Source organism: Pan paniscus, chromosome 20 (assembly GCF_029289425.2).
Source record: "Pan paniscus chromosome 20, NHGRI_mPanPan1-v2.0_pri, whole genome shotgun sequence".
Taxonomy (NCBI): domain Eukaryota; kingdom Metazoa; phylum Chordata; class Mammalia; order Primates; family Hominidae; genus Pan; species Pan paniscus.
In genome coordinates, this window is record NC_073269.2 from 51,411,756 (window position 1) to 51,424,905 (window position 13,150).

The window sequence follows — 13,150 nt, forward strand, 5'->3', positions numbered from 1 at the left end:
TCTGGCTCAGTCCCTTTATCTCCATCTCTTCACAGATCTCTACGTCTCTGTACCTCTTTGTCTCTCCCTGTGTGTGTGTGGGGGGGTCTCTCTCAGTCTTTGTCCCTCTGCGTCTCTGGGTCTCTCTGTCTCTGTCTCCCTGCGTCTCTCTCTCTGTCATCTGGCTCTTCCTTCATCTCCTTGCGCCTCTCTCTCCACCCTTTTGTAACTCGTCTCTCTCTCTTTGTGTCTCTCTATCTCTACGTCTCTCGATCTCTCTCTCTGCGTCTCTGGCGCTCTGCCCCGGCCTCTCTCTCCCCTTCTCTCCTCTCCAGTTCGCCTCTCGTCTCGGGCGAGAACACGCTCCCCGCCGGCGCGCCCAGACCCGCCTCCGCCCCCGGAGCCCCCGGCGCCCCGGACCAGCCCGGGCCTGCGCCTTTAAGGGCCGGCGGCGGGGGGCGGGGTCCCGGCGCCCCGCCCTGCCCGCCCCTCCCCCTGACGTCCCTTCCTCCCTCCCCAGCCCCTCCACCGCCTCCCTACGCCGCCGCCTGGGCCGGCTCCGCGCCCCCTCCGCGGCCCCCGCCCGCCCGCCTGCCCGCCGCCCCCATGGCGCCCGGGGTCCCCGCTGCACGGGGCCACTAGGACCCTCGGCGTCCCTTCCCCTCCCCCGCCCTGCTCCCTCTCCCGCCGCGCGGACCCGGGCGTTCTCGGCGTCCAGCTTTTGAGCTCGCGTCCCCAGGCCGGCGGGGGGGGAGGGGAAGAGAGGGGACCCTGGGACCCCCGCCCCCCCCACCCGGCCGCCCCTGCCCCCCGGGACCCGGAGAAGATGTCTTCGCGGACGGTGCTGGCCCCGGGCAACGATCGGAACTCGGACACGGTGAGTGGGGCCCGGCCCCTTGGGGAGCCCTGGCTGGGTCCAGCCGCCAAACCCTTCTCCCCGTTGTACCCCTCGCCCCGCGGGCCCCTACCCTCGTTTCCTGGGCCCGACCCGGCTCGTCACCTCTCGACCCCTCCCGGACTTCCAGGCCTCTCCACCCTCCCCACCTTTTCCAGCCCAGCCCGACCCCTGGGGGCGCCCCTCTCTCGGGACCCCTCTCTTGTCCCCGTGCAGACCGCTTCCGCTCGGGTCTGTTCCCTCCAGGAAGCCCCCTCCCCTGCTTCCAGGAGCCCCTCCCTTCTCTTGCCTGTGCTAAGCCCTTTCCCCTCCAGGCCGTCCGCGTCCGACACCTCGCCCCCTCCCGGATTTGCAGGGCCCCTGACCCCCCAAGGCCCGGCCCTGGCACTCTCAGCAGGGCCTGGCCCAGTCCTGCCTCTGGCTCCGGCCTTCCCTGTCTGGAGCTGGGTGCCGGCTCCCCAGGAGCCCCCCTCCTCTTATTCCCAGCCCTCTGCCCCTCCAGGACGCACCCAGGGCGCCTGTGGGCAGCCCCTGGCAGGAAGCTGGTTTCCACCTCTCCTGGGCCCCGGCCCTTTTCTGGCTTCTTCAAGGTCTCTCCCGTCCCAGGCCTGGTCCCCATCTTCCAAGCAGCCCTGTCCCTAGATCCCAGCACCCCGGGGCCCCCAGATGCCACCTGGACCCTTTCTGGTCTCTTCCTCTCCCAGGAAGCCTTGGCCTCCAACTTCCAGGCCCTCACCTCACCCAGGCTGGTATTTCTAGGCCCTGGACCAGTCTGACTCCAGGCCTCATCCGCCCTCTATCAACTTCTCAGCTTCAGGCAGCCCCTTCCCCAACCCCCAACCTCTGGACCCCCTACTAGGCCAAACTCAGACCCCTTCCCCACAAACCACCGTCCTTTCTCCTGCCCCAGGGCCTCCCCCTTCCTTGCTGGGAGTCTGGCCTTCCAAGGAAGCCCCCTCCTCAGCTTCAGAGGCCTTCCTCAGCTACAGGGCCTGGCCCCAGATCCTTCTTCCAGAAAACTCCTGGACCTGAAGCCTCTCATCTTGCCCTGGCTTCAAGCCCTTTTCCCTTGGGTCAATCTGCTGGAAGCTTTCTCCCCAAATTTCTAGACCCCTTGACCTTCCCCAGGGCTCAGCCTTTATTCATCTGGGCTGCTCCTTGCCCAAGAAGTTCCTACCCCATACTTCCAGGCCCCTCAGACCCTTCTCTGGTTTCAAGGACTTCTCCTAGAAACCCCCTTCTCTGATTCCTAGGAGCTTCCCCAAGACCCAGGGATTCCTGGCCTCTGACTTCCACTGCCCCCATGGCTTTGTCACTTTCCACCATTCCCAGGTGCCCCCGCCCCTACACTGCTTCCCAGAGAGGCCCCTCCCCATCTCCTGTGTCTCTGATCACTGATCACTTCCAAAGACCTGCCCACCACCCAATCCTAGACTTCTCCCCACCTGGGATCTTTGTGCCTTTCTCCAAATCCTTCTGCCAGGTCCCTGTTCCCCTTCCCCCTGTTTCCCTCACCTCCGACAGACCCCCCCACCCCCCCCACACACACACCATCAGAGAGATTTATATCTGTCCCTTCCTCATCTTGCAGATCCCTCCCTCACAGAGACCACCCCGCATCATCACTATGGGCCAGAACTCCAATTTGGAGTCTAATGAAATGCCTACCACCTCTGTTCCTTGGTCACTACAATCTACAGTGAGGTGCCAGGGGCTCCACAGTCCTGGGTTCCAATGCTGACATGGCCAGCTGGTTTGCCTTGTGTCCTCAGACAACCAGTTCTCCCTTTCTGAGCCTCAGTTTCCTGCCCTGGAAAATAGGGGTGACCGCTTGAGTGCCTCCAAGGCTTACTCGATTCAGGCGAAGGCTGGCACCTAGGAAGCACTCCACAAATGCCAGCTGCTATTGTGGCTGTGGGTATGAGTCAGACAGCCCGTGGATTCTCAGCTCAGGGCTGTTATTAGTTGTTGAGTGAGCCTGCAGATTCACTCCCAGCTTGCAGCCTCAGTTTCCTTATCTCTAAATCGGGTTGATGATGGCCCCCCACTGTTAGGGATGTTTGCAGGAGCCAGCGATGTGATGTGACTAAGGTGCACAGGGCCTGGCATGTGTCGTGGCTGTTGTGGTTATTAGTGCTACTTTAATTGTTCAGATAAACTTGGGTTCACATCCTGTTTCTGTCCCTCCCTAGCTGTGTGACCTCGGGCAAGTAACCTTACCTCTCTGAGCCTTGGTTTCCTTGTCTGTTAAGTGGAACGCCTAATGACGACTTGCTGTTCCCTGGGTTGTTAAGATGCGTGCATGGTGCGGATTTGAGGATGGCTAATCCCCTTTTCTCTCCTCCAACTCTTGTCACTAAGACCTGCCTGTCAGTCCTGGTGGGGAGTCACTTGCCTGCCTCTGGAATGGGAGGTTGCAGCCCCCTCTCCTGTTACCTGGTTACCATGGCTACAGCCACGTGGGGTCATGCTCCCCCACCCCAAGTTCCAGGGCCCCCCACCAGGGGGCCAGCCTCCCCAGGTTCCCTAGCAACAGGCCCGGGTGTTGGGGCGCCAGCCGGGCGGGAGGGAGCCAGGCCAGCTGGTGGTGCAGGCCAATTTTAGCTCCCACCCCCGGCCCCCAGGGGCTTTGTCACCCACTGCCCCAGCTGCCCCTCGCAGGGGTCCCTCAGCCATGCTGCCTTCAGCGTGGTGCCATCCCACCTCCAGCTGGCTGCCCTGGCGCCACCTGACAGGGGTTCTTCTCCAGGTCCTTATCTCGGTGGGGATCGGAGGCCTTATCTCCAGGATCTCCACCTGCCTTCCTGGTCTCTCCTGGGAAGAAGCCTGGGCCTGTGGGGAAGCCTGGCTCAGCACTCAGGAGGAATCAGCAGGCCAGGGTTCGCATCCCAGCACTCTGCTCCATCTGCCCTGTGACCTTGGGGGAGGGACTCCCCCTGCCTGAGCCTGGGTGTCCCCATCTGAAGACTGCAGATCATAATTGGACCCACATCGGAGGCCAGGGTGAGGGCACGGCAGGCAGTGGCGGACGCGTGGTTAGAGCCCTGGCCGTGGTGGTTGGAACTGCCCAGCCGTGGGGAGGTTGTCTTTCTGCCCCTGTGAATGGACTGTGTGACCTTCACATGGCACCTTCCCTCTCCAAGGCTCAGTTTCTCTGCTGGAACATGGAGTCGTTCCCTGGGCTACTGCAGGAATTAAGTGTAGGCGAGTTACCTGTTTACACAGGACTTGGTCCATAGCATGAGCTGCTTTGTAGAAATGGTTCATGACCCAGCGTGGTAGCTCACACCTATAATCCCAGAACTTTAGGAGACCCAGGCAGGAGGATGGCTTGAGCCTGGGAGCTGAAGACTAGCCCGGACAACATAGCAAGACTCCATCTCTACAAAAAAATTTTAAAATCAGCTGTGTGTGGTGGTGCACTCCTGTGGTCCCAGCTACTCAGGAGCCTGAGGTGGGAGGATTTGCTTGAACCCAGGCAGTTGAGGCACCAGTGAGCCTTGATTACACCACTGCACTTCAGCCTGGGTAACAGAGCAAGACCCTGTCTCAAAAAAAAAAAAAAAGGTTCCGGTGTGAGAGGCAGTGTGGTATTGTGACAGAGAAGAGCATCAAGTCTGGTGGAAACTATTGGGCATGGTGGCTCACGCCTGTAATCCCGGCACTTTGGGAGGCCGAGGTGGGCGGATCACCTGCGGTCAGGAGTTCAAGACCAGCCTGGCCAACATGGTGAAACCCCCTCTTTACTAAAAATACAAAAATTAGACGGTCGTGGTGGCGGGCGTCTGTAATCCCAGCCACTCGGGAGGCTGAGGCAGGAGAATTGCTTGAACCCAGGAGGTGGAGGTTGCAGTGAGTTGAGATCGTGCCATTGCACTCCAGCCTGGGCAACAAGAGTGAAACTCTGCCAAAGGAAAAAAAAAAAATACTGGTGGAAACTGTTTGGGTTCAGATGGTGGGTCCGGGTCTCAGTTTCCCCACCTGTAAAATGGAGATGATAGTGTGGTAATGGCCTCATATTGCATCAATGACCAGCATTAATTAAATGTTAGTTTTCGTTGCTATCAAGTGGCCCGGCAGTGTCTTTCTCAGAGACTTGGGCCCCCAGCCCATCAGCCTCTTGGCCTTTCTTCCTCCCCTCCTGTTGTCCTCCTGCTTCCCACTCCCAGCCGGAAGGGCACAGGCAGAACTGCCTTGGCGGGAGGCCTCAGGCACCCTGAGCCCCAGCCCTGAAAGGGAGACACAGTCCCTGGGGCTTCCAATCAGGCCAGGGCAGCTCAGAGCAGGCAGGTGACCTGCGGGGGAGAGAGGCCAGGGAGGGACAGGACAGTAGGAACAGAACATCAGGAGGAGAGAAGCCATGGTGTGGGAGACAGCAAGTCAGGGCGCTTCTCAAGCCCTGGGTGTTTCAGGGGGTGGCAGAAGCAACAATGTTTCCCATGGAAGGAGGATAACAGGGATTCAACCAGGTCTCAGGGCCAGTGAAAGACTTGGTTACCCTGCAGGGGATGGTGGCTCAGGCCTGTATTCCCAGCACTTTGGGAGGCCGAGGTGGGTGGATCACCTGAGATCAGGAGTTCAAGACCAACCTGGCCAACATGATGAAACCTCGTCTCTACTAAAAATACAAAATTAGCCAGGTGTGGTGGCACATGCCTGTAATCCCAGCTACTCGGGAAACCTGAGGCAGGAGAATCGCTTGAACCCAGGAGGTAGAGGTTGCAGTGAGCCAGATTGGGCCACTGTACTCCAGCTTGGGCAACAAGAGTGAAACTCGGTGTCAAAAAGAAAAAAAATAAGACTTGGTTACAATGTTTGGAGTCCAATCTGGGGTAACAGTGATTGGAATCAAATGTTAGGGGCATTCCACTGGGAATCAAATGTTGACATTTGGGTTTGAAGTAGAATTTGGGGGCTGGAGAGGGGACGGTTGATGGGTAAAATAGCATGTCAGGACCAGTGGTGGTGGAGGAGGAGCCTCGAGTCCAGATTGAGGTCAGCGTTGATTGGGGTTGAGGGCAGCCTCATTTAGAGCAAAATATTGTAGAGTTGATCCAGGCTCCAGGACAGGCATATCCTGCTTTTTCGCACTTTGCCTTATTGAGCTTCACAGATACTGTGTTTTCTACAAATTGAAGGTTTCTGACGACCCTGTGTTGAGCAAGCCTGTAGGCTCCATTTTTCCAACAGCCTGTGCACAATTTGTGTCTCTGTCACATTTCGGTAATTCACACAGTATTTCAAACTTTTTCATCATTATTATAATAGCTGTTATGGTGATCTGATATCAGTGATGTTTTTCCTTTTTTTTTTTTTTAGAGACAGGGTCTTGCTCTGTTGCCCAGGCTGGAGTGCAGTGGCATGATCATAGCTCACTGCAGCCTCAACCTCCTGGGGCTCAAGCGATCTTCCCATCTCAGCCCCCTGAGTAGCTGGGACTATAGGCATATGCCACCATGCCTAGCTAATTTTTTTTTTTTTAAGTTTTTCTAGAGACGGGTGTCTCGCTTCATTGCCCAGGTTGGTCTCAAACTCCCTGGCTTCAAGCAATCCTCCCGCCTTGTCAATGATTTTGTTTTATTGTGATTCACTGAAGGTTCAGATGATTGTTAGCATCTTTTAACAAGAAAGTATTATACAATTAAAGTATGTACATTGTTTTTATAGCTGTAATGCTATTATTGCACACTCAGTAGACTACAGTATGATGTAAACACAATTTTTCTTTCTCTCTTTTTTTTTTTTTTTTGAGATGGAGTCCCACTCTGTCACCCAGACTGGAGTGCAGTGGCGCGATCTCAGCTCACTGCAACCTCTGCCTCCCTGGTTCAAGCGATTCTCCTGCCTCAGCCTCCTGAGTAGCTGGGATTACAGGTGCGCGTCACCATGTCCGGCTAATTTTTGTATTTTTAGTAGAGACGGGGTTTCCCCGTGTTGGCCAGGCAAGTTTCACACTCCTGACCTCAGGTGATCCACCTGCCTTGGCCTCCCAAAGTGCTGGGATTACAGGCGTGAGCCACCTTGCCTGGCCCATAATATTTTTTTTCTTTTTTTTTTGAGACAGAGTCTCGCTCTGTCACCCAGGCTGGAGTGCAGTGGCGCGATCTCGGCTCACTGCAAGCTCCGCCTCCTGGGTTCACGCCATTCTCCTGCCTCAGCCTCCCAAGTAGCTGGGACTACAGGCGCATACTGCCACGCCTGGCTAATTTTTTGTATTTTTAGTAGAGATGGGGTTTCACCGTGTTAGCCAGGATGGTCTCAATCTCCTGACCTTGTGATCTGCCCGCCTCGGCCTCCCAAAGTGTGAATTACAAGTGTGAGCCACCATGCCTGGCCTTTTTTTTTTTTAAGACCAAGTCTCACTCTATCACTCTGGCTAGAGTGCAGTAGAGCGATCTCGGCTCACTACAACCTCTGCCTCCCAGGTTCAAGTGATTCTCCTGCCTCAGCCTCCAGAGTAGCTGGGATTACAGGCGTGTGCCAATGCCTGGCTAATTTTTGTATTTTTTTAGTAGAGATGGGGTTTCACCATATTGGCCAGGCTGGTCTCGAACTCCTGACCTCATGATCCACCCACCTCAGCTTCCCAAAGTGCTGGGATTACAGGCCTGAGCCACTGCACCTGGCCACCTGGCCCATAATTTTTATATGCACTGGGAATCCAAAAGATTCATGTGCATTGCTTTTTTGCAGTATTTGCTTTATTGTGGTGGTCTGGAACCAAACTTGCGATATCTCTGAGGTATGTGTGTAATTAGAAAAGGAGGTTGGGGCTGGATGCGGTGGCTCACATCTGTAATCTGTACAGCCGAGGCAGGTGGGTCACCTGAGTCAGGAGTTCGAGACCAGCTTAGTCAACATGGTGAAACCCCGTCTCTACTAAAAATACAGAAATTAGCCAGGCATGATGGTGCACGCCTGTAATCCCAGCTGCTCGGGAGGCTGAGGCAGGAAAATGGCTTGAACCCGGGAGGCAGAGGTTGCAGTGAGCTGAGATCGTGCCACTGCACTCCAGCCTGGGTGACAGAGCAAGACTCCATCCCAAGGAAAAAAAAAAAAGACAAGGAGGTTGGGGGTAGTCAGACTGCAGTGAGGGTTGAAGAAGGGGTGTGATGCCTGGGGCCCTGGATGTTGCAGCTTTGGGGGACATGGGGGCTTTTGTTCCTGGAGGCGTCTTTTTGTAGAGAAAGATGAAGGATGCTTGGCTCTCTGGGGCCTGAGTTTGAAAAGGGCCACGGAGGGGCCGGTAGCCAGGCCTCAAGTTAAGTGCACTAGCCCACGGGTTCCACAGAAGGTGGGATTGGATAGCTCATGCTCCATCTCCCCCGCCCAGCATGGCACCTTGGGCAGTGGCCGCTCCTCGGACAAAGGCCCGTCCTGGTCCAGCCGCTCACTGGGTGCCCGTTGCCGGAACTCCATCGCCTCCTGTCCCGAGGAGCAGCCCCACGTGGGCAACTACCGCCTGCTGAGGACCATTGGGAAGGGCAACTTTGCCAAAGTCAAGCTGGCTCGGCACATCCTCACTGGTCGGGAGGTGAGTATGGGCACAGGGTGGGGCTCGGGGCAGGTCCCTGTGGGACCAGGTCTTCGGTGTATGTCGATAGAGGTCAGGATTGGCCCTGGGTTTGCTTTGTGGCCTCAGGTAAGTTCTCGACTCTCTATGGGACAGGTCACAATATCTCCGATGTTCCCAGAACCACCCCCATGGGAAAAGAACTAATTTCAGGTATCCCTGAAATTGCCGGGAAATCTCAGATCACAGGCAGTCCAATGTGTGCGTTGCTAGGGATGCATGCGGCTTTTGTAGATAAACCTGAGCTGTGGCCGGATGCGTTGGCTCATACGTGTAATCCCAGCACTTTGAAAGGCCAAGGTAGGAGGATTCCTTGAGCTCAGGAGTTTGAGACCAGCCTGGGCAACATAGCAACACTTTGTCTCCACTAAAAAATAAATAATTTTTTTTAAAAATTAGCTGGGTGCGGTGGTGTGTGCCTGTGGTCCCAGCTACTTGGGAGGCTGAGGCGGGAGGATCGCTTGAGCTCAGGAGTTTGAGGCTGCGGTGAGGTGTGACCTCACCACTGCACTCCAGCCTGGGTAACAGAGTGAGACCCTATCTCAAAAAATAAAAATAAAATAAAATAAAAGAGGGCTGGGCACGGTGGCTTATGCCTGTAATCCCAGTACTTTGGGAAGCTGAGGCAGGTGGATTGCTTGAGGTCAGGAGTTCGAGACCAGCCTGACCAACATGATGAAACCCTGTCTCTACTAAAAATACAAAAATTAGCTGGGCGTGGTGGCACATGCCTATAATCCCAGCTGCTCAGGAGGCTGAGCCAGGAGAATCGCTTGAACCCAGGAGGCAGAGGTTTCAGTGAGCCAAGATCATGCCACTGCACTCCAGCCTGGGTGACAGAGCGAGACTCTGTCTCAAAAAAAAAAAAAAAAAAAAAATAGAAAGGCTGGGCGCGGTGGCTCACTCCTATAGTCCCAGCACTTTGGGAGGCCAAGGCAAGTGGATCACCTGAGGTCAGGAGTTCAAGACCAGCCTGGCCAACATGGTAAAACCCCGTCTCTACTAAAAATATAAAGATTAGCTTGGTGTGATAGCAGGCACCTGTAATTTCAGCTACTTGGGAGGCTGAGGCAGGAGAATTGCTTGAGCCCAGGAGGCGGAGGTTGCAATGAGCCAAGATCGCGCCACTGTATTCCGCCTGGGCAATAAGAGCGAGACTTTGTCTCAAAAAAAAAAAAAAAAAAATTGGCCGAGTGCAGTGGCTCATACTTACAAACACAGCGCTTTGGGAGGCTGAGGCAGGTGGATCACCTGAGGTCAGGAGTTCGAGACCAGCCTGGCCAACATGGCAAAACCCCATCTTTACTGAAAAAAAAAATACAAAAATTAGCTGGGTGTGGTGGTGGGTGCCTGTAAGCCCAGCTACCTGGAAGGCTGAGGCAGGAGAATCACTGGAACCCAGGAGGCGAAGGCCGCAGTGAGCCGAGATTGTGCCACTGCACTCCAGCCTGGGTGACAGAGCAAGACCATCTCAAAAAATAAATAATAAATAAATAAATAAAAAGTAAATAAATAAAAAATAAAAAATAAATAAACCTGAGCTGCCTCTCTGTTTTAAGGGTGGACTTTGGTTCCTTGAAATCTTCCTGTGATCTGGAGAACACAGCAGGTTTATTTATGTTGTATTCTCAGTTACACACAGCCTCACTCTCCCCACCTCCTCTTCCAGAGCAGGCATCTGTGCTGAGTATGGTGACATTATTGCAAAAAGGGCCCACACAGGCTTTGCAGCCTAGATATGAGGTCTCTAACTCACTTAGAGGAAAAGGAATGGTGGGTGATTTCATGATTTCCCCACCCCTCCTTCAACTTCAGAGAAATGATTGGAATGAATTATCCTGTCTTGGACGGGCTCTCCCCTGCCCTCACGCTGTCTACACCATACACGCAAAAGACACCAGGCCCCGATGGTCTTACAGGCAAATCCTACCAGATGTTCACATTTTATGCCAGTTCTTCCAGAGACTAAAGAAAGAACTGCCACTGCCTGACTGGTTTTTATGCGCTAGTTTGTCCTTAAGAGCAAAACCAGACAAGAAACAAAATTACAGGCCAATCTGGTGAACATAGGTACAAAAATCTTATACAAAATATTAACAAACAGAACCTGGCAAATCAATTAAAGAAAGCTGTGTGATGACAAAACTGGCTTTATCTCAGGAATGCAAAGTTCTTTTCCCTTTGACAATTTATTCATGTACTTCACCACATTCTCAGATTAAAGAAGAGAAACCATATGATCGTCTCAATACTGGCATAAAAAGTGTTTGATAAAATTTTTAAAAACACATTCGTGAGAATATGAGAAAAGCTAAGGGGCTCTCTCTTCCATGAAGAACACATGGTTCCCTATATGTGGATCTGGTTCCAGGGGTTTCTGAGAGGGACCTGGCCTCATCTCTGTTTTAAAAATAAAAGTTTCACTGCAGACTGGGTGCGGTGGCTCAGCGAGCGCCTGTAATCCCAGCACCTTGGGAGGCTCAGGAAGGCAGATCACCTGATGTTCGGCGTTCAAGACCAGCTTGGCCAACATGGAGAAACCCCGTGTCTACTAAAAATACAAAATTAGCCAGGCGTGGTGACGCATGCCTGTAATCCCAGATATTCGGGAGGCTGAGGCAGGAGAATCCCTTGAACCTGAGAGGTGGAGGTCGCGGTGAGCCAAGATCGCGCCATTGCACTCCAGCCTGAGCAACAAGAGGGAAACTGTCTCAAAAAAAAAAAAAGTTTCACTGCAAAAGAAGTATAAGGAGAGTTCAATGACATTCTGATTTCCTCCCCATGATGTATCTCAAAGCTGTTTTAAAAGTTGTGTTTAAGAGGTAGATTCCATCAGGCTGCATAAGTTCAAATCTGGCCCACAACTTATTACAATTTACTGGCCATATAACTTTGGCCAAATGACTAAACAGCTCTGTGCCTCAGTTTCCCTGTTGGTAAAATGATGATAATCCTGTTAGTCAAATGTTGGTGGCATGTGCCTGTGGTCCCAGCTACTTGGGAGGCTGAGGTGGGAGGATCACTTGAGCCCAGGAGGTCAAGGTTACAGTGAGCTATGATCACACCACTGTAACACCACTGTACTCTAGCCTGGGAGACACAGCGAGACTCTGCCTCCAAAAGAAAAGGGGGCGGGGGGGTGGAGTGGGTGCGGAGAATGGGAGGGATAATCCTAGCACTTATCTCACAGGTTGTTGTGAGGATTAAGAGTTCTCATTTGTAAAGCGCATAGTCCTTGTAGTGAGGGCTTAGTGCATGTTAACCAGTTGTTATTTATTCCACTGTTCATTTGTTCAAAACAAAGATGTGATGGGCCAGTGATCTTCATTGCCCTCACAAAGGGATCCCCTCAAGGTCTCGTCCATGCCCACATCCACTCAGGCAGCTCTGGAGCAGCGTCAGCCAGGCCCTGCTGTGGAATAAGGATATTTCTCTGCAGAAGTGAGGGTGGCAGTGGAGACAGTGAGGACAGCTTGTGCAAAGGCCCTGAGGCCCTGAGTTCCCCATCCACAGGGTATGGCCCAGAGTGAGGGCTCTTCTGGGAGAGGGGGCAAAGGAAGGATATCCCAGGGTGATCTGAGCTGGGCCAGCTGGAGTGCAATGGCGTCATCTTGGCTCACTGCAACCTCTGCCTCCCAGGCTCAAGCGATTCTTCCAACTCAGCCTCCAGAGTAGCTGGGATTACAGGTGCCTGCTACCACACCTGGCTAATTTTTGTATTTTTAGTAAAGACAGGGTTTCGTCGTGTTGACCAGGCTGGTCTCGAACTCCTGGCCTCAAGTGATCCTCCCGCCTTGGTCTTCCCAAAATGCTGGGATTACAGGCCTGAGCCACCATATCCAGTGGGGCTTGTGGCACCTTGACCGTCCCTCCTCCTTTCCTCCCCCTCTAGGTTGCCATCAAGATCATCGACAAAACCCAGCTGAATCCCAGCAGCCTGCAGAAGGTGAGGCTGGGGAGACGGGGGAGAGCAGGAGCCAGGCTTCCGGCACAGCCGGGTGACCCACCTGACCCCTCCTGCGGGGGCCCGGCTGGGGAAAGGATCCCCCAAGCCACCCACCCTCACTCTCCTCTGTCTTCCTTTCTGGCCACGCCCAGCTGTTCCGAGAAGTCCGCATCATGAAGGGCCTAAACCACCCCAACATCGGTGAGGAGGGTATGGGAGCAGGGGCAGGCCACCAACTGGAACACTTGCAAAGGAGTTGGGGGTGGTGGCAGTGGTTAGAATAGTTGGAGACCCACCAGGCGCAGTGGCTCACTCCTGTAATCCCAGCACTTAGGGAGGCTGAGGCGGGTGGATCACTTGAGGTCAGGAGTTCGACACCAGTCTGACCAACATGGTGAAACCCTGTCTCTACTGAAAATACAAAAATTAGCAGGGCATGGTGGCGGGCGCCTGTAATCCCAGCTACTCGGGAGGCTGAGGCAGGAGAATTGCTTGAGCCCAGGAGCCAGAGGTTGCAGTGAGCTGAGATCGCACCACTGCACCCCAGCCTGGGCAATAAAGCGAGACTTCGTCTCAAAAAAAAAAAAAAGAAAAAGAGTTAGAGACCTGGTTTCTCATAGTTGCATCACTGCTGTGTGACCTTGGGCAAGTCACTTAACCTCTTTGAGCCTCTATTTTCTCTTCTGGAGTAGGGGTGATAAGAGGGCCTATTACCAGGTCATTGTGAGGATTGACAAAGATGATGCATCCAAAATGC

General features: G+C 54.1%; 1 protein-coding gene across 5 annotated transcripts in view; it reads left to right on the plus strand.

The window, feature by feature from the left end:
• The first annotated feature begins 484 nt into the window (after nt 1–484).
• Nucleotides 485–13,150, plus strand: part of MARK4 (microtubule affinity regulating kinase 4) — a 52,330-nt gene continuing 39,664 nt past the window's right edge. The window contains exons 1-5 of one of the 5 annotated variants that reach the window (XM_055102950.2): nt 520–856; nt 3,624–3,877; nt 8,208–8,408; nt 12,340–12,393; nt 12,546–12,594. In XM_055102950.2, the coding sequence (XP_054958925.1) occupies nt 12,567–12,594 (28 nt within the window). In that variant the 5' untranslated portion in view covers nt 520–856; nt 3,624–3,877; nt 8,208–8,408; nt 12,340–12,393; nt 12,546–12,566. Of the gene's footprint in view, nt 857–3,623; nt 3,878–8,207; nt 8,409–12,339; nt 12,394–12,545; nt 12,595–13,150 lie in introns of all 5 variants that reach the window. The other 4 variants (XM_003817533.6, XM_003817534.6, XM_008970746.4 and 1 more) reach the window with 4 other exon arrangements.